This window comes from Lepus europaeus, chromosome 2 (assembly GCF_033115175.1).
Source record: "Lepus europaeus isolate LE1 chromosome 2, mLepTim1.pri, whole genome shotgun sequence".
Lineage (NCBI taxonomy): Eukaryota > Metazoa > Chordata > Mammalia > Lagomorpha > Leporidae > Lepus > Lepus europaeus.
In genome coordinates this window covers 78,113,686-78,141,241 of record NC_084828.1, presented here as the reverse complement: position 1 = coordinate 78,141,241, position 27,556 = coordinate 78,113,686, and the positions used below count along the sequence as shown (strand labels likewise).

The window sequence follows — 27,556 nt, the reverse complement described above, 5'->3', positions numbered from 1 at the left end:
TTTCCACATAAGAAAACTGAGGATGAGAGCTTAGAGAATGTTCCCCAAATCACATCACATATATATGGTGGAAAGCAGGGTTTAGTATATCAGACAAGCAAAATTGCCCTTATACATAAAGACAGAATATCACTTTCAGATTACACTGGCTTGTTTGTTACAAATTAGGTCCACTTACCATATATAATGTTAACTATTCTATAGCTTTTATCCCTCACTCTAAATTTTTTTTTTTTTTTTTTTGACAGGCAGAGTGGATAGTGAGAGAGAGAGAGACAGAGAGAAAGGTCTTCCTTTTTGCCATTGGTTCACCCTCCAATGGCTGCTGTGGCCGGCGCATCACACTGATCCGAAGCTTGGAGCCAGGTGCTTCTTCTGGTCTCTCATGTGGGTGCAGGGCCCAAGGACTTGGGCCATCCTCCACTGCCTTCCTGGGCCATAGCAGAGAGCTGGCCTGGAAGAGAGGCAACCGGGATAGAATCGGGCGCCCAAACCAGGACTAGAACCCGGTGTGCCGGCGCCGCAAGGCAGAGGATTAGCCTGTTGAGCCACGGCGCTGGCCTCCTCACTCTAAAATCTTAAGAGCGAGGATCAGAGGCTGCCATTGTTACAAAACAGGTTAAGCCACCACTTGAGATACCAGCATCCCATATGGGTGCAGGTTCAAGTTCCAATTGCTCCACTTCTAATTCAGCTCCCTGATAATGTGCCTGAGAAAATCATCAGAAGTACTTGGGCCCCTGCACCCACTGGGAGACCCTGATGAAGATCATGGCTCCTGGCTTCAGCCTGGCCCAGCCCTGGCTGTTGTGGCAATTTGGTGAGTGAACCTGAGGATGGAAGCTCTCTCTCTGTAACTCTGCCTTTCAAATAAATTAAATCTTTAAAAAGAGCAAAACAGAAAAGAGTGAGGATTATATTGGAAATGTATCTTTGTGAAGAAAATGACAGATTTTATTTAAACAAATCTAAAATGATTTTGTGCCATTAGTAGGCCTGCTTCAACAACAAGAAAAAAAGATACGGTTCTGAAACCTTTCCACTGTCTTCCCCAGAACTCATAATACATTCCAACATCTGGGTTTATTTATTTATTATTGTTGCTTATTTTTATTCTTATAGGTGGATCATCTGATTCTCTGAAGCTATGAGTCTGGCATTTTAAAAACCTTATGAATGAAAGGCTTTGAAGCACTAGCAAGTACTTTTCAAAAGCTATTTTTATTCACTTAATTTGGGGGTGATGATCCTAAAAAGAGAATACTCATATATTCTCGTGCAAATTTTTATAATTGTAAGCCTTGTAACTTGGAAAATTACCTAGAAAGAAGAGGAAAAAGAGAAGAGACTATTTGAAAAACAGGTATGGAGAAACCAAATAAGAATCATATCACACTTTTGAAAATGGAACTGAAGAGAAAGAGAAACTAGAGCCAGCACAGCTGGGGGTGGGGGTGGGGGGAGACTTAGGATGGCACAGTATGGTAAAGAAGAAACAAGGGACACTGTTGAAGATTTGTTTGCAAAATACCCCCCCTCCCCACTGATTCTATCAATTGGATACTAATTTTGCTTAAGAAAACCCTTTTTTAAAGTGTAAACATCCTAGGAAGGGTAAAGTCACTGATTCTTCCTATATTTATTCTGAGTTACTATATTATATACAACCTAAGTAAACGTTTGGAGAATATCATTTCTAATTGGGTGTTTTGATTGAACTATGGAACATTCCAGAATAAAAATGATAAAGGTCTTCAGACAACAGACAGAATGATATAAAGGTGGAATGATGAGACAGTAAGGAGGTCTGGGCTGGGGAAAGGAAGTGAAAAAATACCTACTTTACAATTTTGCCACAGGAAAATGAAAGCTTATGATTCAAAGATCTCAAAGTTTCCTTCCCACTCTAGAATGCAATGAGGGTTATTATGCAAAAAAAATTTTTACATACAAAATTATATATGCTTTATTTTCCTTTCTGGAATCGCTCAACTATTAAAGCAAAACAGCTTCCCTTTTCTACCTATTTTTTTTTAACAACATAAAAGAGAATAGTTTATTAAAATTAGTTCCAGAGTGCAGATCACAGGGAGATAAACAGCCTCTACGTAAAGAAGTGACTAAGACTCTCCAGTAGTTCGTAAACGACTTAATGAACTCTGGGTTGCAAAACAGATACATTATTGAGATAGTTGAGAATCTCTTCCCAAAAACACACCACTCATTAACCAGAGGAGAGCAAAAGGAAAGAAAGAAAACATTGCCCCAGCACCCTTAAGGTTTTTCCTCTCCCTTCAATTCGTCCAGTATTCCCTTCCATTCTTTGCTTATCATTTTCCTTACAGCTCCGCATCATCCACCTGTCAGGTCAGTGTCCACAGCCACCCCTGCAGGTCTCCACAGCTCCCCTTACCAGCTCACTTAAACGCATCCAGGGTTTACCCACCGCGGGACGCCTGCTCCCACGCCAACCCCTTAGCGGCTCCAGAGAGCAGCGGATCCCGCTGAACCTCCCGCCGCCACCCCGCATCCTCCCAGTGCCCAGCAGGGTAAGGCGGCCTGAGGGAACAGAACTAGCGGACTTTGTGGCTCCACACCTCCGTCCCAGGGTGTTCCTCTCTGTGCCCCGGGCCGTCCGCACTTACAGCGCACAGTGTGGAAGGCGCAGCGCGGCTGCTTCTCGAAACTCTTGCCTAATTTGAGAACTCGCTCGCGACGGTCCATATACCAGAGTCCGGATGCTCCATTCATCGTTATCCTCTCCTACTCCGGCGGTGCCTCCACCAGCGGCCGTCACCACCATCTGCCACCTCAGCTGGAAGCAGGTAGCAAGCACTTAGCGTTGGCAGCGCTGCCACCACAGGCCCCGCCCCGCGCCCGACGCGCGCGGCCCCCTGGAACGCACTCGCGTTCTGATTGGCTGTCTGGCGCGTGGCGCCACGCCCCCTCGCCCGGAGGATCCTGGGCCCGCCTCCAGGCCCCTTGCCGCGTTGAGACGCACGCCGCGGGGTGAAGGCCGCCACGCCGTGGTGTGTGGTGGGATCAGGGTCATTTGGTGCGGGAACGCGAGGCGGGGATGAGGTAACGGATCTGAGGTGGCGGCTGAGGAGGAGGAGGTCGTCGGGGTGCCGAGGAGCCCACACTCGAATCTTTTAGACGAAGTATTAGAGTTCTCTATGGGATTGTCGGCCGACTCCACTACCTCTCTGTGGAGATTTCGCGTGGAAGCCGGGGCCCGGGGAGGGGCCATGTCTGGGCACGAGGCCTGTGTCTTGCCGAAGGCCTAGTAGCGCCAGCGTGGTGTCTAGAATTCGTAGTGAAGGAGCCTGCGGCCCCAGAGCCTCTGTCCTAGAAGGGGCGCCGCCGTCAGCTCGGCAGTGTTTTCTTACCGTTCTGTGTCCGAGGAAGTTCCCGGTGGCGTTAAGACTGGAGGACGGGAGGGGGAGGGGCAAAGCCGATTTGGAGTTAGAAACCACAGACCTTTGGAATCCGTTGTCACTGGATTGTATTTGAGTTTCCTTTCATTTATTTGCATCACAGTGACCCGTGGAGGCAGTAAAGGCCAGGGAGACGCGATTCCCCAGGATCCAGGCTGCAGCCAGAGTTGGTGCTCTGGCAACAGGTTAATAGCATTAATAATTGATAAATGGTCCTCTTTTTGCTTTTTCTGCCAAAATTCATGAATGTAAAGATGGAAGCAGTGTTGTGTTAGAGGAGAAGCCCTCAGTTTACAAATGGTTGCTGTAACAGGTGGTTGTTTTTCAGGATAACTAGGCAGTTTTGTCAGCTGTTACAGGTGTTAAGGGAATGAAGATCCGTTTGTCTAAATTCTGCCCTTTAAAATTATTTATTTATTTGTTTGAGAGGCACACAGAACTCCATCTGATGGTTCACCCCCCCGTTGAGCTACTGGGAGATGGGAACTCAATCCAGGTGTCCCGCATGGGTGGCAGGAACCCACCCACTTGACCCATCATCACACCTCCCAGGGTCCACTTAGCAGGCAGCTGGATTCAGGAACTGGAGCTGGGATTGGAACCCAGGTACTCAGATAACTGGACATGGGTGTCCTAATTGGCAGCTTAACTGCTAGGCCAAACGCCCTTCCTTTAGATTCTACCCTTTTAATGTATACTAAGATTATTTCAAATGTTACGTATTCAGGTTCCGGAGCCAGAATCTCTGAATTTGAACCCAGCTTCATACTTAACAGTGAGACTTTGTGCAAACTAATTAAACTCTGAAAAGTTAAGTATGATCATTGTTAAAGGTGAGGGGGAAATGATAGTACCTTTCCCTTAGAGTTGTTGAAATGATTAAATGAGTTAATACAGGAAAGCAATTTGCATAATTGATGGCACATAGTAAGGACCCTCCAAGTTATTAAAGCCCAGCTCTACTGTTCCACATTTTGATTTTTTAAAACTAATAATTTGTTTATTTGAAAAGCAAGAGAGAGATCTCATCTTCTGGTTTACTCCCCAAATGACTGCAAAAGCTCAGGCGGGCTGAGCCAGGCCGAAACCAAGAGCCCAGAACTCAGTCCAGGTCTCCCACTGTGGGTGGTAGGGAACCAACATTACCTGCTACCTCCTACCATGTGCATTAGCAGGATGCTGGAATCAGATGCGAAGCTGGAGCTCAAACCCAGACACTCCAATATGGGATGCAGGTGTCCCCAGCTGCGTCTTAGTGTCCAAATACCTACCTCCATTCTACAATTTTTTTAAAGATTTAATTTATTTATTTTAAAGAGTTACAGAGAGAGAAAAAGGTCTTCCATCCCCTAAATCACTCCCCAATGGCTGCAATGGCCAGAGCTGAACCCATCTGAAGCCAGGAGCGGGGAGGTTTTTTGAGTCTCCCATGTGGGTGCAGGGGCCCAAAGACTTAGTCTGTCCTCTGCTACTTTCCCAGGTGCATTAGCAGTTAGCTAGTTTGGAATATGGGATGCCAGCACCATAGGTTGGGGCTTTAACCCTCTGCACTACTGTGTCATAGCGCCGCCTCCCACTTCTGCCCCCTCCTACATTTTAAGACTATCACTAGTGGATCCCCTTTCTTCTTCTTCTTCTTTTTTCAGACTTCCTTCTCTTCTAAATTTTGAATTATTCTAGGAGATAGGAATTGATTGTTTATGTATAAGAAAACCGGTTCAGAGAAACCCAATTTTTTTTTTTGCTTTATCTGCATTCTTATCATGTCTGTCACCCATTTGGCATTTGAACATATTTTGTGTATGTATGTACACATATTTGCTTTTCTTTCCCAATCGGAACATTAGCAGGAAGTCTGTCCTATATAAAAATCTTTGAGATATTTTTATCTACCATGCTGCTTTATACATATTTGGTGATGATATTTTAGTAATGTTTTATTATGTTAGCCATGATATCAAGAAGAATGTTTGAAGTCTGCTTTAAAATGCTTCCAACCAGAAATCTGGGAAGTTCAAGAAATTGAATTTCAGAATGCTGGAGGCTTATTCATTTATTCATCCTTTCACCATGTATTTATTAAGTACCTACCATATACCTGGCACCTGTCTAGCCACTGAGGCTATAGTAGTAAATGAAAATTAAGACAGCCACTACAAAAGGTAGATTGACCTTACCTTCTGGTGTGAATTTTCTCTAAATATATACTAAAATGAATTATGTTGGACTAACACAAAAATAAATCCTCTGTGTGTATGTATACTTTATGAAAATATGGCATTTCACATGGTTTGTGTTGTGTCTATTCATGACCAATTACCTCAGGAATTTATTAAGTCATTGTGCATTTGTCCTTTTTTAACCAGTCTGTAACCTCCTCTCAGAAAATACAGTTGAATTCCTTTCTCAAACCATTCATGGGTATAAATATAAGAAAAACCACAGAAACATTAAAAAACTTGAGATGTGTTTTAGCTCTTGGAGTAGACAGGATCTTCTAAGCATGATACAAAAGGCTGAAGTGGAGAGGAAAAGCTTGTTATATTTGCATAAAAGTTATAAAACTAGGAGTGAGCATTTAATCTGGTAGTTGAGATGCTCACATTCCATACATAGTACCTGGATTAAATTCCTAGCTACAAGTCCTGACTCCAGCTTCCTGCTAATGTAAACTTTGAGAGGCAGCAGTGATGGCTCAAGTAATTGGGTTCCTGCAACCCACATGGGAGACCTGGATTGTGCTTCCAGCATCTGGCTTGGGCCTCAGGCCCAACCCCAGGTGTTTCGGTTATGTGTGGAGTGAACCAGCCAATAGCAACTCTGTCTGCCTCTATGCCTCTCAAATAAAAGTTCGTAAGTGAAAAGCTTTAAAAAAGAATAAAACAAGCCAATAAAAAATGGTTAAGGGATACGAATAGAAAATATATAGAAGAAAAAATGGGGGGCAGGCATAGTGGATTAAGTCACACACTGCCTGTGGCACCAGCATCCCAAATGGGTACCAGTTCAATTCCCAGCTGCTGCACTTCTGATCTAGCACTCTGTTAATGTGCCTAGGAAAGTGGCGGAGGATGACCCAAGCATTTGGGCCCCTGCATCCACATGGGAGACCTGGAAGGAGCTCCTGGCTCCTGGCTTTGTCCTGGCCCAGTCTTTGCTGTTGTGGCTCTTTGGGGGAGTGAACCAGCAGATGGAAGATCACCCTCTCTCTTTGTCTCCCTCTCTGTGTAACTCTACCTTTCAAATAAATAATAAAAAAAAAAAAAAGAAAAAGTGGCCAGTGATCATAAAATGTGCCTGACTTCCCTGATACTCAAAGAAATACAAATTAAAACAAGACCATACCATTTTTCATTTAGCAAACATTAAGTATTTAAAAAGTGCAGTAAAATGAGAATCATATTTTGGTAGAAGTATAAACTGGAACAATTACTTTGGAGTAAAACTGATTCTAATTGAAATTTAAAATATATCCTATGACCCAATATCAAGGGAAATTCATCCTATATAAATTCTGTCATGATTGCATAAAGATGCATACATCAATATTCATTGTAGCATTGCTTATGCTAACATTAACCTGAATGACCTCTAATAACAGCGAGGTTTGAATATATCTTGATGCACCTTTATAAAGGAAACATAGTGTAATTCAGCCATTGGAAAGAATGAGATTATTATGTGTACTCTTTTGCAATGTTTTAGGCTTCCCATTGACCAGGCATTATCTATTAATGATTTATGTTTTTCTTAATGAGATGATTTTTAGATTATTGTATGATGGCCAACTCTTGAATATAAAGGATGAACCATAGTGCTAGTTATGAAGAATAATAGTTGTAAAAAGTGAGTGAGAGGCCGGAGCCGCGGCTCACTAGGCTAATCCTCCGCATGCAGTGCCAGCACCCCAAATTCTGTTCCCAGTTGGGGCGCCGGTTCTGTTCTGGTTGCTCCTCTTCCAGTCCAGCTCTCTGCCGTGGCCCGGAAAGGCAGTGGAGGATGGCCCAAGTCCTTGGGCCCTGCATCTGCGTGGGAGACCAGGAGGAAGTACCTAGCTCCTGGCTTCGGATCGGCATAGTGTGCCGGCTGTAGCGGCCATTTTGGGGGTGAACCAACGGAAGGAAGACCTTTCTCTCTCTCTCTCTCTCACTGTCTAACTCTGCCTGTCCAAAAAAAAAAAAAAAAAAAAAAGTGAGAAGTAGGATATTTGGGAATATGATTTGTATTATTGTTTTACATAGGAGGGAATATAGTATTTAAAATCATAGACTTTGGAGTCAAACTGATTTGATTTAATTTATGTCACCACATGCTGGTAGAATCATGACAGATTTTTCAGGTTTAACCTACTATGCCACAGCACCAGCCCCTTAACTGCCATCTTAACCATCAGGCTAAACACCTGCCCCAGAGACTAGAATTTTTATTGAAAGATGGTCACTGCTATGGTTTGGATCTGGTTTGTCCCTCAATGGTTAATGTATTGGAAACTGCCCCGGTGTGCTGGTGTTAAGAGAGTGGGACTTTTTTGGGTGGGGTTTAGTATGAAGTAATTAGGTCATTTGGGAGGCTGCCTTCAGAAGGGATTATTGTTGTTCTCTGTGGACCCTGGTTAGTCCTCATTACAGGGTTCTTACAGAAGAGCAAGCCTGGGACAGGAATTGTGGTACAGTATGTTAAACTGCCATTTGGGATGCTTGCATCTCATATTGAAGTGCTTAAGATCAAGTCCCATCTCTGCTTTCAATTCAGCTTCCTGTTAACGTGTCTGTGAGGAAGCAGTTGATGGCCCAAGTACTTGGATTCTTGCCACTCATGTGGGAGACCTGGGTGGAGCTCCTGGCATGGGCCTAACGCAGCCTCAGCTGTTGTGGGCCTTTGGGGCATAAGCCAGAAGGTGGAAGCTCGCTCTCTCTCTGTCTTTCCCTCTTGCTCTGTCACTCTGCCTTTCAAACAAATAAATAAATCTGGCCCCTCCATAGACCTTCTGTTTTTTTTTTTTTGTTTTTTTTTTTTTTTTTGACAGGCAGAGTGGATAGTGAGAGACAGAGAAAGGTCTTCCTTTTTGCTGTTGGTTCACCCTCCAATAGCCACTGCGGCCGGCGCATCTCCCTGATCCGAAGCCAGGAGCCAGGCGCTTCTCCCGGTCTCCCATGCGGGTGCAGGGCCCAAGGACTTGGGCCATTCTCCACTGCCTTCCTGGGCCATAGCAGAGAGCTGGCCTGGAAGAGGGGCAACCGGGATAGAATCCGGCGCCACAAGGCGGAGGATTAGCCTGTTAAGCTACGGCGCCCGCCAAGATCTTCTGTTTTTCTATGTCACCTTGTAATCTCTCTCTCTCCATATAATCCCACCATGGTATAGTTTACTGTGTGATGCAGCCAGGGGGGCCATCACCAGTGCCACGCTAATGTTCAGAGCCAGTCTTTTGAGTCTCCTGAACTGTAAGGTAAACTCTTCTTTATAAAGCACTGAGCCTCAAGTTTGTTACTAAAGTTGTATAAAACCAATAGTCATGTAGGCTACTATGTGCCTACATGACTATATTAGTCCCTTGCTACTATGTGCCAAAATTCCAATACTCAGATGGGAAAGCAATGTTCAGCATAAACTCTATTGTTTTTATAAACAGCTACAGTGAGCCATTCTGCTCAGAGAATAGTAGAAACTTTTGAATCCATGTTCTAGATGCCAACCTTGTAAATGGACTTTTGAAAGGATAGCAGTCTTATACTTAATATAGCTCTTGCATATGAGGTGTAGGGATGCACTAGTTAGAAAAGCCAGTATTTTGGGCCAGCGCCATGGCTCATGAAGCTAATCCTCTGCCTACAGCGCCAGTACCCCGGGTTCTAGTGCTGGTTGAGGCGCCGGATTCTGTCCCAGTCGCTCCTCTTCCAGTCCAGCTCTCTGCTGTGGCCCAGGAAGGGAGTGGAGGATGGCCCAAGTACTTGGGCCCTGCACCCGCATGGGAGACCAGGAGGAGGCACCTGGCTCCTGGCTTCGGATCGGCGTAGCACGCCAGCCGTAGTGGCCATTTGGGGGTGAACCAGCGGAAGGCAGACTTTCTTTCTGTCTCTCTCTCATTGTCTAACTCTGCCTGTCAAAAAAAAAAAAAAAAAGGAAAAGGAAAAAAAGAAAAGCCACTATTTCCCAAGATGTGATAAAAATTTACTCTTCTCTTTTCAAATAAGGCAAGAAAAGCTGTCTTCATTTATATAACAAACATTATTTAGGTAATGAATACTTTATTCTCTGATTCTGTTAAAAATATAGGTTGTGTAAGAAATGAAGCCAACAGGTACAGACCCAAGGATTTTATCTCTAGCTGCTGAAGTTGCAAAAAGTCCTGAGCAGAATGTTCCTGTTATATTGTTGAAGTTAAAAGGTAAGAAAATCATTTTGTGATTGTGTAATGTGGTTTAAATAAAAAACAATTTCATCATTGTTACAACTTCTCATTTGTCCAGAGAAATCTATACTATAACAGTGATAATGCTTTACCTTTTAATTATTTTTAATGGTTAGTCAACATATAAAAATACAAGTAGATTTTGGATTTATTGAACAAAAATAAGTGTATCTTATTTCTCTTTGCCTTAGAAATAATAAATGATACACCTTTAGGAAGCTCAGAATTGAAGAAAATCAAACAAGATATATATTGTTATGACCTCATTCAGTATTGCCTTTTGGTTCTCAGTCAAGATTGCTCTCGAATCCAGGGTGGTTGGACTACAATTTCCCAGCTTACACAGATATTAAGGTAAAATGAAGCAATAAATCTGCTTGTTCTTGAGGGATGTAGTTATTCTGATTTTCAGAATTTACTTATATCTTTATCTGCTTAATAAGTATTGGAAACCTGCTGTGGTGCTTTGGTTGTACTTTTCCTTCATACAATATGCTATTGTTCATATCTCTATTTGCAACTGACTCTCAAATTTCCTTCCATAAGGTTCATGAGGATCGTGATCATTTCTTTTGTTGAATAAGTACCTAATATACTCTTTGTTTGCTGAGAAATATTTGAAGAAATAAAGAAAGTCATTGGCTTTGTACTTGAGAACTTAAAATAGAGATAGGAAATCATGTAATTGTATGATACAAGACAAAATGAAATAGGTGCTATAGGAGAAGAGATATAAAAGCTATTTTATTGACACATCCTATCATTAAAATTTAGGAGCAGCATTTACTTTTTTACTGCTATGCTAAAAATTATAGAAAAAAGATTACAATCACTTTTTAAAAGAAGGCAGTAAAATCAGATGTTTTTAATGCCTAAACCACTTCCTGATTAAATAACTGAAAGAATGCATTTATTAAATAAATGTTAGCTTGCTTTTCCTTGTTTAAACAAGCCATTTGATTTTAATGAACTATACCCCATTGAAGGGGTTTGTCATATTTACACTATGGCTTGTATCCTAACTTTCTAAACTGCTTATTTCTACTTTATTACTAAAGGCCAAATTTAAAATATATTGTTAAAACCATTAATAAATGGATTTTTTTATATTTTAGTTTTTAAATGAATGATTTCATTCAATAAATAAAGCCTTATGTTTTTGTTTTGATTAAATATACTAACTCTTGACAACATTGTTCAAGCTAGACTTTCTGGGGTGGGATTCAAGCAAGTTCTCATGTTTGTGAATGCACAAATAAATATAATTTTATATGTTAGTACTCTAAATCAAAATAGTTACTTTTAAATAATTAACTTTAGGAACTAAAGAGAAAAGAAAAATTGATACATGTGCACATTACCCCCATTAACTTTAGAAATCAAAGTACCTGGGCCGGTGATGTGGTATGGTGGGTAGAGTCACCACCTGCGATGCCAGCATCCTGTGTGGGTGCCGATTCGAGTTCTGGCTGCTCCACTTCTGATCCAGCTCCCTGCTGGTGTGCCTGGGAGAGCAGCAGAAAATGGCCCAAGTATTTGGGCCCCTGCACCCATGTAAGAGACCCAGGGAAGGCTCCTGGCTTTGGTCTGGCCCAGCCCTGGCTGATGTATAGCTATTTGAGGAGTGAACCACAGGATGGAAGACCTCTCTCTTGCTTTGTTTCTCTCTCTCTCTCTCTCTCTCTCTCTCTGTTGTTCTGCCCTTCAAATAAATAAAATAAATCTTTAATAAAAAAAAAGTACAGACAAAAAAATACTTGATTCATGTGAATTATGCCAGTTATGTTTTTAGCGTGCTCAGTATATATTCATCAGTTATCAATATCCGCACATTTTGTTGAAAAGACCCAAACGGGTCAGCATTAGATCACAGTTGATAAGCTGCCACCTGTGATGCTGGCATCCTGTGTGAGCACCAGTTCAGGTTTTGGCTGCTGTGCTTCTGATGCAACTCCCTGTGGATGTGCCTGGGAAAACAGCAGAGAATGGCCCAAGTACTTGAGTTCCTGCCATCCACATCAGAGATCCAGCTGGAGTTCCTCCAGGCGTTTGTCAGTCTGGCCCCATTCCAGCCCCAGCAATTGTTACCATTTGAGGAGTGAACCAGCAGATGGAAGATAGATCCACAGATCTCTCTCTGCCTGTGTCTCTCCTCCTCTGTCTCTAACTCTGCCTTCCAAATCTTTTAAAGCAATGACAAAAAATGACTTAAAAAGCAATACTTACCCATATGAGTACCACCTGCTTTTGGGCTGAGGGCTCTTTTTGGTATTAGTCTATACTAATATTCTTTATTGGGTAGGCGTTTACCATAGCTGTTAAGATGCTGGTTAAGTTCTTCATATTCTGTATCAGAGTACCTGGGTTCAAGGCCCAACTCTGGATCCTGACTCCAGCTTGCTGTTGATGCAGACCCTGGGAGGCAGTGGTGTTGGGCAGGAAGTTCTGGCCACCCCATGCTGGAGACCTGGGTTGAGTTCTCAGCTCCTGACTTAGTCCTGGCTCAGTACAGCTGTTGAGGGCATTTGCGGAGTAAGCCAGTAGATGAGAGTGTTTTCACTGCTCACTCTCTCTGTCTGGCAAATAAATTTAAAAACTTTGAAATTTTTTTTAAATGACTGAGACTTCTGAATACATTTGACTCATATCCAGGGATAACTTTTATATGTAGTTTCAAGAGGGCATATTTCTGTAAATGAAATTCTCTCCTTTAATATGTATAGCAAAGTGTTCCTAGTGAGTTATATTTTTGCTGTTTTCCCTCCTGATGATATGGAATATGCAGATGTGCAGATCTTACAAAAGTGTATCTATTGGAAAGTCAAATTGGTATAAAATTAGAGCTTTTGATTTCTTTATCTGTGCCTTGAAGACTAATCCTACCCTGGGTAAGGGGTGTTTTTTGGTCTTGAAGGTCTAAGTACATCAGTTAACACAAATATTGTTCATGAATTAAACTCTGAAGGCGGCTGGCGTCGTGGCTCACTTGGCCTATCCTCCATCTGTGGCGCCGGCACACCAGGTTCTAGTCCCGGTTGGGGCACCGGATTCTGTCCCGGTTGCTTCCAGTCCAGCTCTCTGCTGTGGCCCGGGAGTGCAGTGGAGGATGGCCCAAGTGTTTGGACCCTGCACCCACATGGGAGACCAGGAGGAAGCACCTGGCTCCTGGCTTTGGATTGGTGCAGCACACCGGCCGTAGCAGCCATTTGGGGAGTGAACCAATGGAAAAAGAAGACCTTTCTCTCTGTCTCTCTCTCATTGTCTAACTCTGCCTGTCAAAAAAAAAAAAAAAAAAAAAAAAAAAAAAAAAAAAAAAAAAAAAACCCACTCTGAAGGCATTCTAAGGTTTTAGAATGGCTACAGTCAATTCACTCAAAACTTGACTGGCTTCTCTTTATTGTGAGTCAAATGTCTTTTGTTTCCTGAAGTACTTGTAGGTCTTTTGTACATGTGAATTCCAGACCTAAGTATAAGAAAGGCCTACGCCATAGTCTACTGTTTGAGAAGGTTCTTAGACCAATTTTCCAAGAAAAGTTCTTCATTGGCCTGGCAACCAGCTTGATTCTAAAAGGTCCTATTATGATATAATCTCTGTAAAAGCTTGAATATTTAACTGAAATTTATAATTAACCCAAATTTGTAATTTATTTCAGCCATTGCTGTGTGGGCTTAGAACCTGGAGAAGATGCAGAGGAATTTTATAAGGAATTACTTCCATCAGCTACAGAAAATTTTCTAATTTTGGGAAGACGATTGCAAACATGTTTTATCAATGCAGCTAAGGTATGTGTGTGTTTATTTAGTGCTTTGTAGACAAATCATTTTAATTAATTTTCAGGGATGCAATATTTGGCTAAAAGTATTTAGAACAATGGGTTTTAGCTTTTTTACAGTTACAACCCCAAAAATCATCTCTACATTTGAAAATTTTTAAAAGGTAGCTAAAGCATACTGTATAACTTTTCAAAGGATCTTCCTTACTACTCAACTTTCTTTTTTTTTTTTTTTTTTTTTGACAGGCAGAGTGGATAGTGAGAGAGAGAGAGAGACAGAGAGAAAGGTCTTCCTTTTTGCCGTTGGTTTACCCTCCAATGGCCACTGCGGCTGGCGCATCGCACTGATCCGAAGCCAGGAGCCAGGTGCTTCTCCTGGTCTCCTGTGCGGGTGCAGGGCCCAAGGACTTGGGCCATCCTCCACTGCCTTCCCTGGCCATAGCAGAGAGCTGGCCTGGAAGAGTGGCAACCGGGATAGAATCCGGCGCCCCGACCGGGACTAGAACCCGGTGTGCCGGCGCCGTAAGGCGGGGGATTAGCCTGTTGAGCCACAGTGCCGGCCCTTACTACTCAACTTTCAACATAAGCCATAAATACTTATATCCATAGCATTCCTAAAACACACTTTCTGCTTTAATTATTAGTAGAGGAAAGTATATTCTCCAGGCCTAGGACTTTTGTGAGTAGTTTGTGAGAACTTTTATGAGTAGTGAACATGGAGTAAGTATCAGTTTTCTATTTAATTTTTCAAATCTCTAGTTAAAATTTTTGAAGATAAGCATTTGGTGTAGCAGTTAAGATGCAGCTTGGGACTCCCTCATCCCCTATTGGAGTGCTTAGATTTGGTCCTATCTCTACTTCTGATTCCAGCTTCCTGCAGATGCACAACCTGCAGGGCAGCAGGTGATGACTTAAGTGGGTATCTGCCATCCATGTGGAAGACCTGGATTGAGCTCCTTGCTCCTGGCTTTGGCCTGGACCAGTCCCAGCCATGGTGCGCATTTGGGGAGGAAACTATTAGATACAAGGGCATGCACTTGCATGTGCTCTCTTGCTCTCTCAAATAAGTAAATAAATTTTAAAAATTTAAAATACCATAGACTGAGTGGCTTCTAAAACGGGCACTTATTTATTGCAGTTCTAGAGTCTGGGAAGTCCAAGATCAAGGTGATTACAGTTTGGCTCTTGAGGCCACTCTGTTTGCTCATGTTACTTTGTTTGTGGGAGTACAGGAATGAGGGAAGCTGTCCTATCTGTCCTATTGGCCGCCTCTTATAAGAGCACTGATTCTATCATGAGGATGTCGTTCTCTTGACCTCATCTAAACATCAGTGTAATGACCTAACACCATACCACCTCCAGATATCACATGGGGGTTAGAGCTTCAACATATGAATTTTGATGGACACAAATGGTCCATAACAGTCACCATCTTAAGTTCCATTTTAGGTGCTTTGAGTATATAGAGAGTAAATTTAAGAAACCCCTGGGCTAAAAAAGTAGACAAAATCTTGTTTTATTTTGTTTTTTTTTTTAAGATTGATTTATTTATTTGAAATTCAGAGTTACAGAGAGGCAGAGACAGAGAGAGAGAGAGGCACTACAGGCGGCAGCTTTACCCACTGTGCCACAGAGTGAAATTGAATGGGAAATACAACAATATGAACATGTTTTATTATAAGAAATTGTTGGCAGATTTAACTCCATGGTAGAACATATGATTTCCATATCATAGGTCACAGATTCTACTTCTGACATCTCCATTGCTATTTTGAGGGACACTAACACTAAATAAATATTTTCATATTTTCTAGATTTAGTTCATTTAGTTTTATTTATTTAGGTCACCTGAAGGAACATGAACTATGAGAGATTGTGTTTGACTTGATTTTTTTAACTGGCTGTACTATAAACTAACTCTAGATCCTTTAGGCAAATCACTTTATATCATTGTACCTCATTTTCCTCTTTTGTAAAATGATTTCTGTCTCATCAACAGCCCAGGCCATTACATGAAGTTTATCTTCTCATAAAAACGTGTTTATTTAATATTTTCCTTTATGAGCAGTAATAATTATTTCTTTTATATAGTATATGTTAATGTATTATATAATATATATTATATTGACATTGCTATAGTTTCATATATTATGTGTAATGTAATTGTTACATACAAGTATATATACATTTTGTAATATATATATATTTAAAGATCTATTTGTTTTTATTTGAAAGGCAAAATTACAGAGAGAAAGAGAGAGAGGGAGAGAGAGAAATCATTCATCCACTGGGTCACTCCCCAAATGACCACAATGGCTGGAGCTGGGCCAGTCCAAGTGGGTGCAAGGGGCCCAAGGACTTGGGCCATCCTCTACTGCTCTCCCAGGCACATTAACAGGGATCAGGATAGGAAGTGGAGCAGCCAGGAAGTGAACCATTTGGGATACCAGCATTGTAGGCAGAGGCTTTACCTGCTACAACAAAGCACAAGCCACTGTGTGTAATATATTATAATTGTTATATACAGTTAAATATTCTCTAAAATGTTTGATATCAGAGATATTTCTTATTTTGGAATTTTTCAGATTTTGGAAAACAAGTATTTGCATAGACTTTACTGGTTAAACATCCATAATCTCCAAATCCAGGAAGAAAATGTGTATAGAATATCTAATATCTCTGTATATGTGTGTGTGTGTATGTATACTAGGGGATAAAAAATATGTATGGGGCTAGTGCTGTGGTGTAGCAGGTAAAGCTGCCACCTATGGTGCCAGCATCCAGCATGGGTGCCGGTTCCAGTCCTGACTGCTCCACTTCTGTCCAATCCAGCTTCCTGCTAATGTGCCTGGGAAAGCAGTGAATGATGGCCCAAGCCCTTGGGCTCCTGTGACCCGCATGGGAGATCCAGATGAAGCTCCTGGCTTTGGCCTGGTCCAGCCCTGGCTATTGTGTCCATTTGGGGAATGAACCAGAAAATGGAAGATATATCTCTCTCTGCCTCTGCTTTGTAACTCTGACTTTCAAATAAATAAACAAACAAATTTTTAAAATACCTATGTGAGTATTTGAAGTATTGTAAGGAACCATTTATGGATAACAGTATCAAATGGGCTTTTTTTGTTGTTTTAAAAATTTGCTTATTTATTTGAAAGGCAGCACATCATGATTTTGAACAACCCTTGTCTTGACTATTGAGGAACAATGTTTTTTTTTGTTTTTTGTTTTTTCTTTTTTTAATTTTTTTTAAATTTTTTTTTGACAGGCAGAGTGGCAGAGTGGACAGTAGAGGGAGACAGAGAGAAAGGTCTTCCTTTTTGCCTTTGGTTCACCCTCCAGTGGCCGCCGCGGTAGGCGCGCTGCTGCCAGCGCACCGCGCCATTCCGATGGCAGGAGCCAGGTGCTTCTCCTGGTCTCCCATGCGGGTGCAGGGCCCAAGCACTTGGGCCATCCTCCACTGCACTCCCTGCCACAGCAGAGAGCTGGCCTGGAAGAGGGGCAACTGGGACAGGATCGGTGCCCCAACCGGGACTAGAACCCGGTGTGCTGGCGCCGCAAGGCGGAGGATTAGCCCACTGAGCTGCGGCACCGGCCTTTTTTGTTTTTTCTTCATACTGTTTGTTGAACTCTCTACTTAGTATAGGGTTAATCTTATGAGTATAAAGTTAACTGAAAGTAGATCTGTGTATAAAATAAGAGTGGGAGTGAGAGAGGGAGGAGGAAGAAGGGTGGGAGTATGGGCAGGAGGGAGGCAGGGTGGGAAGAATCACTATGTTCCTGAATTTGTATTTATGAAATGCATGAAGTTTGTATTCCTTAAATAAATTTTAAAAATTTTAAAAAAAGCACATCAGAGAGAGAGAGGAAAGACAGAGAGATCTTTGATCCACTTGTTCACTCTCCTAATGGCTACAGCAGCCAGTGCTGGGCCATTCTGAACCCAGGAACCAAGAACTCTATCCAAGTCTCCCACGTGGGTGGCAAGGGCCTAAACACTTGGTCTGTCATCCACTGCCTTCCCAACTGCTTGAGCAAAGAGCTGGATGGGAAGCAGAGCAGCCAGGACTCAAACCAACATCCGGTATGGGATGTCTGAGTCCCAAATGGCAACTTGACATACTGCATCCATCACTGGCTCCTATCTACTGGGCTTTTTTAAGAAAAGTGGGGTCGGGGCGCCGGATTCTGTCCTGGTTGCTCCTCTTCCAGTCCAGCTCTCTGCTGTGGCCCGGGAGTACAGTGGAGGATGGCCCAAGTGCTTGGGCCCTGCACCCGCATGGGAGACCATGAGAAGCACCTGGCACCTGGCTTTGGATCAGCATGGTGCGCCGGCCGCAGTGGCCATTGAGGGGTGAACCAATGGAAAAGGAAGATCTTTCTCTCTGTCTCTCTCTCTCAGTGTCCGCTCTGCCTGTCCAAAAAAAAAAAAAAAAAAAAAAAGTGGGAAATAAGAAGTATAAGACTATTGTTTGAAGTTAACAGCAGTGAAGAATTGCTATCCCCTTTCTGACATGTCTTTGGGTAACACTGGTAAAGTCAGTTTACTGAACCAAACTTTTTATCTGAAGTGACTTTTTTTTTTTTTTTTGGTGGTGGTGTTTTTTCAGTATTTAAGTCAGCACATGTCTGTTTACTAAGCACCTATCTATCCCTGTACTAGAATAATAGAAAATCCTTTCATTATTATAAAGAATCATGGCAATCATATTTTTACTATTATCATTGTTACTTTTCTACTACAGTATGCTTCAGACATAGATAAATTGGTCTTTATACACCTTTCCATCATTTACTTAAATGATAAAATTGTAAGTGGAATCTGTGCTTATTTCCCATTATGACACTTTAATCTGGCTGATTTCTTACTCTACGTTCCAGAAAGGAAGAACTGGGGAAAAAAATAATTTCTTTACTGATAAAATGTTAATTGAATGTTTAACATGTGTCCGAACTATTTGAGACACTGAGTTCATCATGGAGTGCTAAATGACATGACCTTTGCCCCTAAAAAGTCATAGAGTGGAAACTAGAACTGAAGTGAACTATTAATAATACCTTACATTTGGACACCTGCATTTGCATATTGTAGTGGCTTTCAACTCTGGCTTTATAACCAAATCACCACCTGATTTTGTGAAAATAACAGATGTTCAGACTTTGGAGATTTAGGTTCAGTATATTTGGATTAAATCATGTATGTAATTTAAAAAGCTCCATAGGTGATTCTGATACATAGCAAGTGTTAAGAAATCCTAGTGTCTCAACTTGTATTCTTATGCCATTTATAGTCTTTTATTTTTCTGGATAACAACTATTTATAGTAGGTTAGTAGGTAGAGTGTTAGTCTCCTTTAGCCACTGGCTTTACAAATTAAACTAAAACCTGTATAATTATGTAACTCCCAAACAGCTAAGTTAGATCTGGAAACCAGATTCTCTGACTCACCAGAGAGGTTTTCTTTTTTTCCTTATAAAAATAAGTTATAGAAAAGTAAATTTGGTTTGTCTTGTGTGTTAAGGGTGAAGAAAAGGATGAATTACTACACATTTTCCAAATTCTGACTGATTCTCTCTTCTGGCTATTGGGAGGCCATGTTCAACTCATACAGAACGGTAAGAGAAAAGATCTTAATGTGACTGATAGTTATGTAGAATCAACTGCTAACAGTTCAGTATTTTTTCTAAAAATAAATTCCTCATAAACCATACTGTGGCCACAGTGAAACAAAACCATGTTGAAATAATGCCATAATTTAAAAAGCCCAATTCCAAATTTGAGCTTTAAATTGTCAACATTGACAATATGAATATTATATCAAGAAAAATATTGCTGAAATATAACTTTCTTGGGGCTAGCATTGTGGTGCAGCAAATTAAGCCACTGCCTATGATGCCAGCATCCCATATGGGCAGTGGTACCGGTCCCAGCTGCTCCACTTCTGATCCAGTTCCCTGATAATGTGCCTGGAAAAGAAGAGGAAGATGACCCAAGTACTTTTGTCCCTGCTACCAACATGGGAGACCCAGATGGAGTTGCAGGCTCCTTGCTTTGGCCTGGCATAGCCCTGGCCATTGTGACCATTTGGGGAATGAATCAATGGACAGAAAATTGTTCTTTCTTTCTCTTTTCCTTGTCACCCTGCCTTTCAAATAAATAAATCTTTAAAAAAGTACATAAATTATGTCTCCCCTTACCTTTTACTGTTTCATAGATCTGAGATAATTTTAGTAGATCTGATAATTTGCACAGCTTAATCCAGAAAAACTTAATTTTTACATTTCAAATATTACAGTTAGTGCTTTAGATCTATTGTGAGAGAAATCCCTATATACGGAGTAAATATGATTTAACTCATAAGCCTATCCGTCCAAGTTAAGAATAAACTTTTATATGATGATGTTTTACATTTTTTGGTTAAATAGTTCTTTTTTTTTATTTATTTATTTTTTTGACAGGCAGAGTGGATAGTGAGAGAGAGAGAGACAGAGAGAAAGGTCTTCCTTTACCGTTGGTTCACCCTCCAATGGCTGCCGCGGCCAGAGCGCCGCGGCCAGCGCACCGCGCCGATCCGAAGGCAGGAGCCAGGTGCTTCTCCTGGTCTCCCATGGGGTGCAGGGCCCAAGCACTTGGGCCATCCTCCACTGCACTCCCTGGCCACAGCAGAGAGCTGGCCTGGAAGAGGGGCAACCGAGACAAAATCCAGCACCCCGACCAGGACTAGAACCCGGTGTGCCGGCGCCGCTAGGCGGAGGATTAGCCTGTTGAGCCATGGTGCCGGCTGGTTAAATAGTTCTTTAAACTGGGAACTTTTAATAACATTTTTTCTGTAATGGGAACTTAATAGGTAATGGTTTTCAAAAAGGAAGTATTTAGACATGTTACTTAACTATATAGATATAACTAAAAGTGTGAAAAATTTGATTTGACATAAATGCAATGCTGTAGGGATATTTTTTAAAGGAAACAATACTTTGATGCTTTATTTTTACCTCTTTTTCTCTTCAGAATCATACATGCACTAAAAATCAAATAATTCAATAAGGATATTTAAAAAAAAATACTTAACTCTTACACCCACTCTTATTTCCCATATTCCAGATGTAGCCAGTTTCAATTAGTATAACTAACACTTTTGGTCAGTGATATCAATAGAGCTAAGTAACATGTTTAAATGCTTCCTTTTTAAAAACCATTACTATTTCCTGTTATAGGACAAATATTATTAAAAGTTCTTAGTTTAAAGAGCTATTTAAGCACAAATATTAAAGCATTTAGGATTATGGATACAAAATACCTAGTAAAAAGAGACAGAGTATTTGAATAGTGTTTTAAAAATACAATATTCCTTTTGAGAACAATAAATATAACAAAAAGGATAATGTTTCTTGAGTTAATCTACATGTTTAAAATATTTGCAGATGAGAACAGTGTTGTGGCACAGTGGGTTAAATCGTGCTTGTGATGACAGCATCCAATATTGGAGTGCTGGTTTTAGTCCCAGTGACTCTGCTTCTAATCCGGCTCCCTGCTAACGTGCCTAGGAAGGCAGGAGATGGTGGTCCACTTTGTTCTCTCTCTCTTTTTTCCTTGTCACCCTGCCTTTCAAATGAATGAATCTTTAAAAAAGTACATAAATTATGTCTCCCCTTACCCTGCCATCCATGTGGGATACCAGATGGAGTTCCTGGGTCCTCACTTAAGCTTGGCCCAGACTTAACTATTGCTGCCATTTGGGGAGTGAACGATCCTCTCCCTCCCCCACACTCTCCCTCCTTCCCCCTCCCCCTCCTCCTCCCCCTCTCGTGAACAATTCTCTTTCTTTCTTCCCCTCCATCTCTGCCTCTCTTTCCCTCTCCCCATCCTCCCTCCCTCTCTACTTTCCTCCCTCCCTTAAGCTCTGCCCTTCAAGTAGTAAATAACAATAAATAAATAAATAAATAAATAAATAAATTTTTTTTTTTTTTTTTTGACAGGCAGAGTGGACAGTGAGAGAGAGACAGAGAGAAAGATCTTCCTTTTGCCATTGGTTCACCCTCCAATGGCCGCCGCGGTAGCGCGCTGCGGCCGGCGCACCGCGCTGTTCCGATGGCAGGAGCCAGGTGCTTCTCCTGGTCTCCCATGGGGTGCAGGACCCAAACACTTGGGCCATCCTCCACTGCACTCCCTGGCCACAGCAGAGAGCTGGCCTGGAAGAGGGGCAACCGGGACAGGATCGGTGCCCCGACCGGGACTAGAACCCGGTGTGCCGGCGCCGCAAGGCGGAGGATTAGCCTGTTGAGCCACGGCGCCGGCCATAAATAAATATTTTTTAAAAAATAAAATATCCATGGATTAGATGATGGTTGGGATACCTGCATCCTATACTAGAGTGCCTGATTTCAAGTCCCAGCTCCGCTCCCTATTCCAGCTTCCTGCTAATGAGTACCCAAAGAGACTCAAGTAGCTAGGTCCTTGCTATTCATGTAAAAGATATAGATTGAGTTTCCTACTCCCAGCTTCAGTCTTGCAAAGCCCCAGCTATTGCAGGCATTTGAGGAGTGAAGCAATAAATGGGAGCTTTGTCTCTGTCTTTCTGCCTCTCAAATTAATTAAAATATCTATAAGGTAGCTATGAAAACTAAGTTAAATCATTATAAAATTTATATGCAAATACAAATAGGCACATCAAAAATGGCATTTCTAACAGCTTTTTTTCTTTAAAAGGAATCAAGTCCTTGGACAAATGGCTGACTATTGGCCTAGAGTAAAAAGTGTACAAGGCAAGCTTCAGTGTCTGGACTGTCAGATATAAGGGAAGCCAGCAAAATCTATTAGGAGATTATGGAAAGGATTCAGGCTCTTCTGCTAGCCACATACAGGAAATTATGAACAGTAATAGGATAATAAATGCAGTAGATTGAAGATGCCAAATATAGTAAGATGCCAAAACAGTCACCATTGGTGTAGGCTAGGGATCAACAAGATTGGCCAGGAATTAATTTTTGTTAAGATTTGCACAAATGCTATCCTGTCTGCTCTTAGGTTTGTTTAAAACTTTCATTATGAAAATTTTAAATAAGCAGGTAAAGTGTTGGTTTTTGTTTGGAGGAGTGGTGGCAGGAAAGTAGAACTTACTCTCTCAAGTTATCTGCCTACAGCTGAAAAACAGCAGGGGCTCCCCAAATTAATTATATGGTAATATATTACGAGACAATATAAAAAATAAAATGGGGAGCTGATGTGGTGATGCAGAGGGTTAAGCTGCCACTTGCAGTGCTGGTATCCTATATCTGAGTGTTAGTGAAGTACTGGTTACTCTGATTCTAATCCAACTTCTTGCTAATGTGCCTGGGCCCCTGGGCTAATGACTTGGATCCCTGCCACTCATGTGGGAGAACCAAATGGAGTTACTGGCTTCTGGCTTTGGCCTGGCCCACTGTGGCTGTTGCAGGCATTTGGGGAGTGAAGGGAAGTGGAGGGAAGATCTCTTTCTGTGTCTCTGTTATCTCTTTTCTCTTTGTTGCTCTGTCTTTCAAATAAATAAATAAATCTTTCAAACAATAAAATGGAATTACTTTAATAAATTATTTTAGTGTAAATTTTTCCAATAAATAAAAACATATTCAAAGTTAATTCAAGAGATATTAATATACTACTAATAATAATGGAAAATATACTTATTCTAGCTACAGGGAAGAGGTTTTTTTACTACTAAGATAAAAAAAAGAAATATTTAATAATTATTTTTCTAAATTGTTACACATTTAAAAAATGGATCAGGTGAAATATTGGACTTCATAAAAAGAATGAAAAATAGAATTTTGGTATCAGAGAAATCATATTTATTCCCTCAGAAATAGAAATAGGAAAAGAATAATGGTAGTGTACACAGCACTAGCTTACCATCATAACTGATATTAAAATTCTGCTTATTTGGTGGAGGAGATAATAGACAATGATATTTATTGAAAATATACTCTGTTCAGGGGCCGGCGCTGTGGCACAGCGGGTTAAAGCCCTGGCCTGAAGCGCTGGCATCCCATATGGGTGCTGGTTCTAGTCCTGGCTGCTCCACTTCCGATCCAGCTCTCTGCTGTGGCCTGGGAAAGCAGTAGAAGATGGCCCAAGTCCTTGGGCCCCTGCACACATATGGGAGACCCAGAAGAAGCTCCTGGCTCCTGGCTTCGGATTGGCCATCTGGGGAGTGAACCAGCGGATGGAAGACTTCTCTCTCTGTCTCTACCTCTCTCTGCAACTCTGTCTTTCAAATAAATAAGATATTAAAAAAAAGAAAATATACTCTGTTCTAGGACACATTAGCCCATGTGATAACTGTTATTGCAGATGAAGAAATGGAAGTTCTGAGAGATTAAGCAACTTAGAAAAAAATCCAATTCCAAGTCATAAGGACTGCTTAGAATCTAAAAATTCTAACTAATCAAAGCGAAAAGATTGTACTTAATGTTTTCATTATTATTTAAAATATTATGTAGCAAAATTATTTTTCAAGAACTTGACAATTGATGATAGTTATCCATGATATAATTGCCTTAATATTCTGTCACAGCCATGGGAAATTTGGTTTTATTTACTGAAATTCATAGGTAGAAAAAGAATTCAAACTAGGGTATATTATTTTACTTGAAATTTAAAGAGAAAAATAATAAATTCTTAGCTTGACCATAACTATTCATAAAAGTGGGATGACTGTTATTTATAGCTGTTTAAGATTTCTACATCTTAAAATCATCTTTATTTTAGGCTACATAAAACCAAGAAGTTTAACAGAAATGGTCACACTTTGATGTGGTTTAAAAAGAATAGAATCCCATTTTTGTTATCATAGAATCTTTGCTTTAATTTTCCTCCTTTTTTTCTTCCTTTAGTACTACAAAGTGATCATTTCTTACACTTACTGCAAACTGACAATGTTCAAATAGGAGCTACACTTATGACTCTGCTACAGAATATACTACTGATCAACAGGTGACTTGGTTTTATAAAATGTTACTGATTTTTATTTTTTACCAGAAATATTGCCAATTTAATTTTGCTGAAAATCAATTGTATGTGATTTTTCAATGACACAAAAGCTCTCTTGCCATTGTCTTTCAGGAAACATTAATATATGCATTACAAAAGATGAGAAATTTATTATCAAGTTGGTATCTTATCTCAGAGCTTAACAAGATTTTAGGTAAAATCTCAGGCTTATCAAAGACAGTCTGTCTTATCTGAAGAAAAATATTGTAACCACAATAAAAAATGCTTAATCAGTGTTTATTAATAAGCATCAAGCTCAGTATTGTGATAGGTATATTAAAGAAATAATAGTTCCTCAGATCAAAATGGAAAGTTAGTGTACACATGGTTGGAATAATTCATTCTTTCAGTTCAGAATGAGTATGGCTTTATTAAGCAGCTACTATATGCTAAGTATTATATCTGTCATTACATGTACAAAATTGAATAAGATATAAACCTTATCTGCAAAGAGCATATGGTAAAGTAGAAGAGACAGACATATAACCATAATTGTAACGTATTACCTGTAATGTTAAAGTTGTGCTTAAGTGTTAAAGGAGCTTCTAACCCAAGCTGAGGGATGATTACTTCCTGGAGAAAGTAACACATCAGATGAAATGTTTAAGGATGATAAATTTGTCAAAGAGGACTGGGAAAAAGTAGTATTTCCAGGTAAAGGTGACAAAATATGCAAAAGCACAGATGTTAAGAAAACATGCAGAGCCTGGAAAGTAGGTATAATTCATTGTTGTTGGATATGAAATTCAGAATCAGAGGTGGCTAGCAAGTCTTGAAAAACTTAAATGCTGTGTTAAGGAAACTAGGTCTTATTCTGTAGGCAATGAGAACGAGTGATTATGTTTTAGTTTTATTACTCAGTGACTCTAGAGGAAATATTTAAGGTAACAAACTAGACAAAGAAGGCAATTAGAGAAAATAGTCATGCTAATGCAATGGAAGTAGTGAAATCTTTTTTTTTTTTAATTTTCTTTTCTAAATTTTGTTTTGTTTTTGACAGGCAGAGTGGATAGTGTGAGAGAGAGACAGAGAGAAAGGTCTTCCTTTTTGCCGTTGGTTCACCCTCGAATGGCCGCTGCGGCCAGCGCATCTCGCTGATCTGAAGCCAGGAGCCAGGCGCTTCTCCTGGTCTCCCATGCGGGTGCAGGGCCCAAGCACTTGGGCCATCCTCCATTGCACTCCCGGGCCACAGCAGAGAGCTGGCCTGGAAGAGGGGCAACCAGGATAGAATCCGGTGCCCCAACCGGGACTAGAACCCGGTGTGCCGGCGCCACAAGGCAGAGGATTAGCCTGTTAAGCCACAGCGCCGGCCAGTAGTGAAATCTTGATTCTGGGCACTGGTACTTGGGAAGTTAGTTTAAAATTAATTAAAATCATCAAAATCTCATTTCTAATTAAGTTGGAATAAAAGGGATGGATTTATCCTCCCACTTGAAGAAAAAAAAAGATGACATAATATATCAGTTTTCAGGAAACTGAACATAAGTTCATGAAAGAAATTGAGCCAAAGAAAACGAAATAAAGCAGATAAACTTAACAATTTTCCTAACTTATGCTACTGAGTTTCCAGACTGTGGTGTAGGAAGGGCTATAGCAGTCAGCTTCAGTTGAAGAGATAGAGCCGTAAGTTTTTTGGGGAAAGGAGATAGCTTAGTTCACAAGATAGAAGCTCAGGTGAGAGCTATGTAGAACTGCACATGTGCTGAAGGTTGCCTTCAGCCATGTAGTATTGATCGCCAAGTACGTGTGAGGAAACTACCCAATGACAGGGAAAACAGTAATCCAGAGGGATTGAAAGAAGTTTACACAGGGCCAGGAATAATGCTTGTCTCCAACAAACTGGAAAACCTCATAAGTAATTTGGCACTAGGTAGAGTATTCAAAAAGATGTTACCTGAGTAATTAAAAACACCTGGACCATCCAGACAAATCATAAAATACCTGAGGGGTGAGAATTTAGCCCAGTGGTTAAGATGCCTGTTGAGAAACTTGCATACCTTTTTCAGAGTACCATATCCCTAGCTCTGGCTGCTAGCTCCAGCCTCCTGCTAATGTAGACCAAAGCAGGTGGCAGGAATGGCTCCAGCGATTAGGTTCTCCTACCTACCCGAGAGACTTAGTTTGAGTTCCTGTTCCCTGGCTCCTGGCTTCAGCTTAGCCCAGCCCTGGCTGTTCTGGGCATTTGGCTAGTGAACCAGCAGGTAGGAGCATGTGCTCACTCACTCTTGCTCTTGCTCTCTCTGAATAAATAAATGTTTAAAAAACCAAGACCTTATGGCCGGCGCTGCGGTTCAATAGGCTAATCCTCTGCCTGCGGCGCCGGCACACCGGGTTCTAGTCCCGGTCGGGGCGCTGGATTCTATCCCGGTGGCTCCTCTTCCAGGCCAGCTCTCTGCTGTGGCCCAGTAGTGCAGTGGAGGATGGCTCAAGTGCTTGGGCCCTGCACCCACATGGGAGACCAGGAGAAGCACCTGGCTCCTGGCTTCGAATCAGTGCCGGCTGCAGCGGCCATTGGAGGATGAACCAACAGTAAAGGAAGACCTTTCTCTCTGTCTCACTATCCACTCTGCCTGTCAAAAAAAAAAAAAAAAATCAAGCCCCTAAAGGATCAAAGTGTTTCCAAACTATCTGCATTTTGAAATCTTTATTTGTGTCGGGTATACAAATCCTGGAAATGCAACATGCTTCAATTTGGTTTTAAAAGGAAAGAAAATCCTGCTTGTGCTTACATATAATATTTGCTTTGATCACTCATTTTTTCTCTTCCTTTAGTCCTATATAGTGATTGTTTCTTGCATTTAATGAAAACTTACTATGATTACATAGAATGTACTGTCATATTTTACTGAACATACTACAGCTAGAAGAAATGACTTGATTTTATAAAATGTTACTTAATTTTTTTCTGTCAG

The 27,556-nt window shown here is 41.1% G+C and overlaps 2 protein-coding genes across 4 annotated transcripts in view; one reads left to right on the top strand and one right to left on the bottom strand.

The window, feature by feature from the left end:
* Window positions 1–2,866, bottom strand: part of EAF2 (ELL associated factor 2) — a 39,462-nt gene extending 36,596 nt beyond the window's left edge. The window contains exon 1 of the mRNA XM_062177025.1: window positions 2,646–2,866. Within this exon, the coding sequence (XP_062033009.1) occupies window positions 2,646–2,751 (106 nt within the window). The 5' untranslated portion in view covers window positions 2,752–2,866. The remainder of the gene's footprint in view (window positions 1–2,645) is intronic.
* Window positions 2,867–2,986: 120 nt separating this feature from the next.
* The window catches only part of IQCB1 (IQ motif containing B1), a 64,266-nt gene continuing 39,696 nt past the window's right edge, over window positions 2,987–27,556 (top strand). The window contains exons 1-7 of one of the 3 annotated variants that reach the window (XM_062208820.1): window positions 2,987–3,081; window positions 3,541–3,622; window positions 9,714–9,825; window positions 10,041–10,203; window positions 13,503–13,632; window positions 19,141–19,234; window positions 24,488–24,587. In XM_062208820.1, coding sequence (XP_062064804.1) covers window positions 9,726–9,825; window positions 10,041–10,203; window positions 13,503–13,632; window positions 19,141–19,234; window positions 24,488–24,587 — 587 coding nt within the window. In that variant the 5' untranslated portion in view covers window positions 2,987–3,081; window positions 3,541–3,622; window positions 9,714–9,725. The remainder of the gene's footprint in view (window positions 3,082–3,540; window positions 3,623–9,713; window positions 9,826–10,040; window positions 10,204–13,502; window positions 13,633–19,140; window positions 19,235–24,487; window positions 24,588–27,556) is intronic. The other 2 variants (XM_062208828.1, XM_062208831.1) reach the window with 2 other exon arrangements.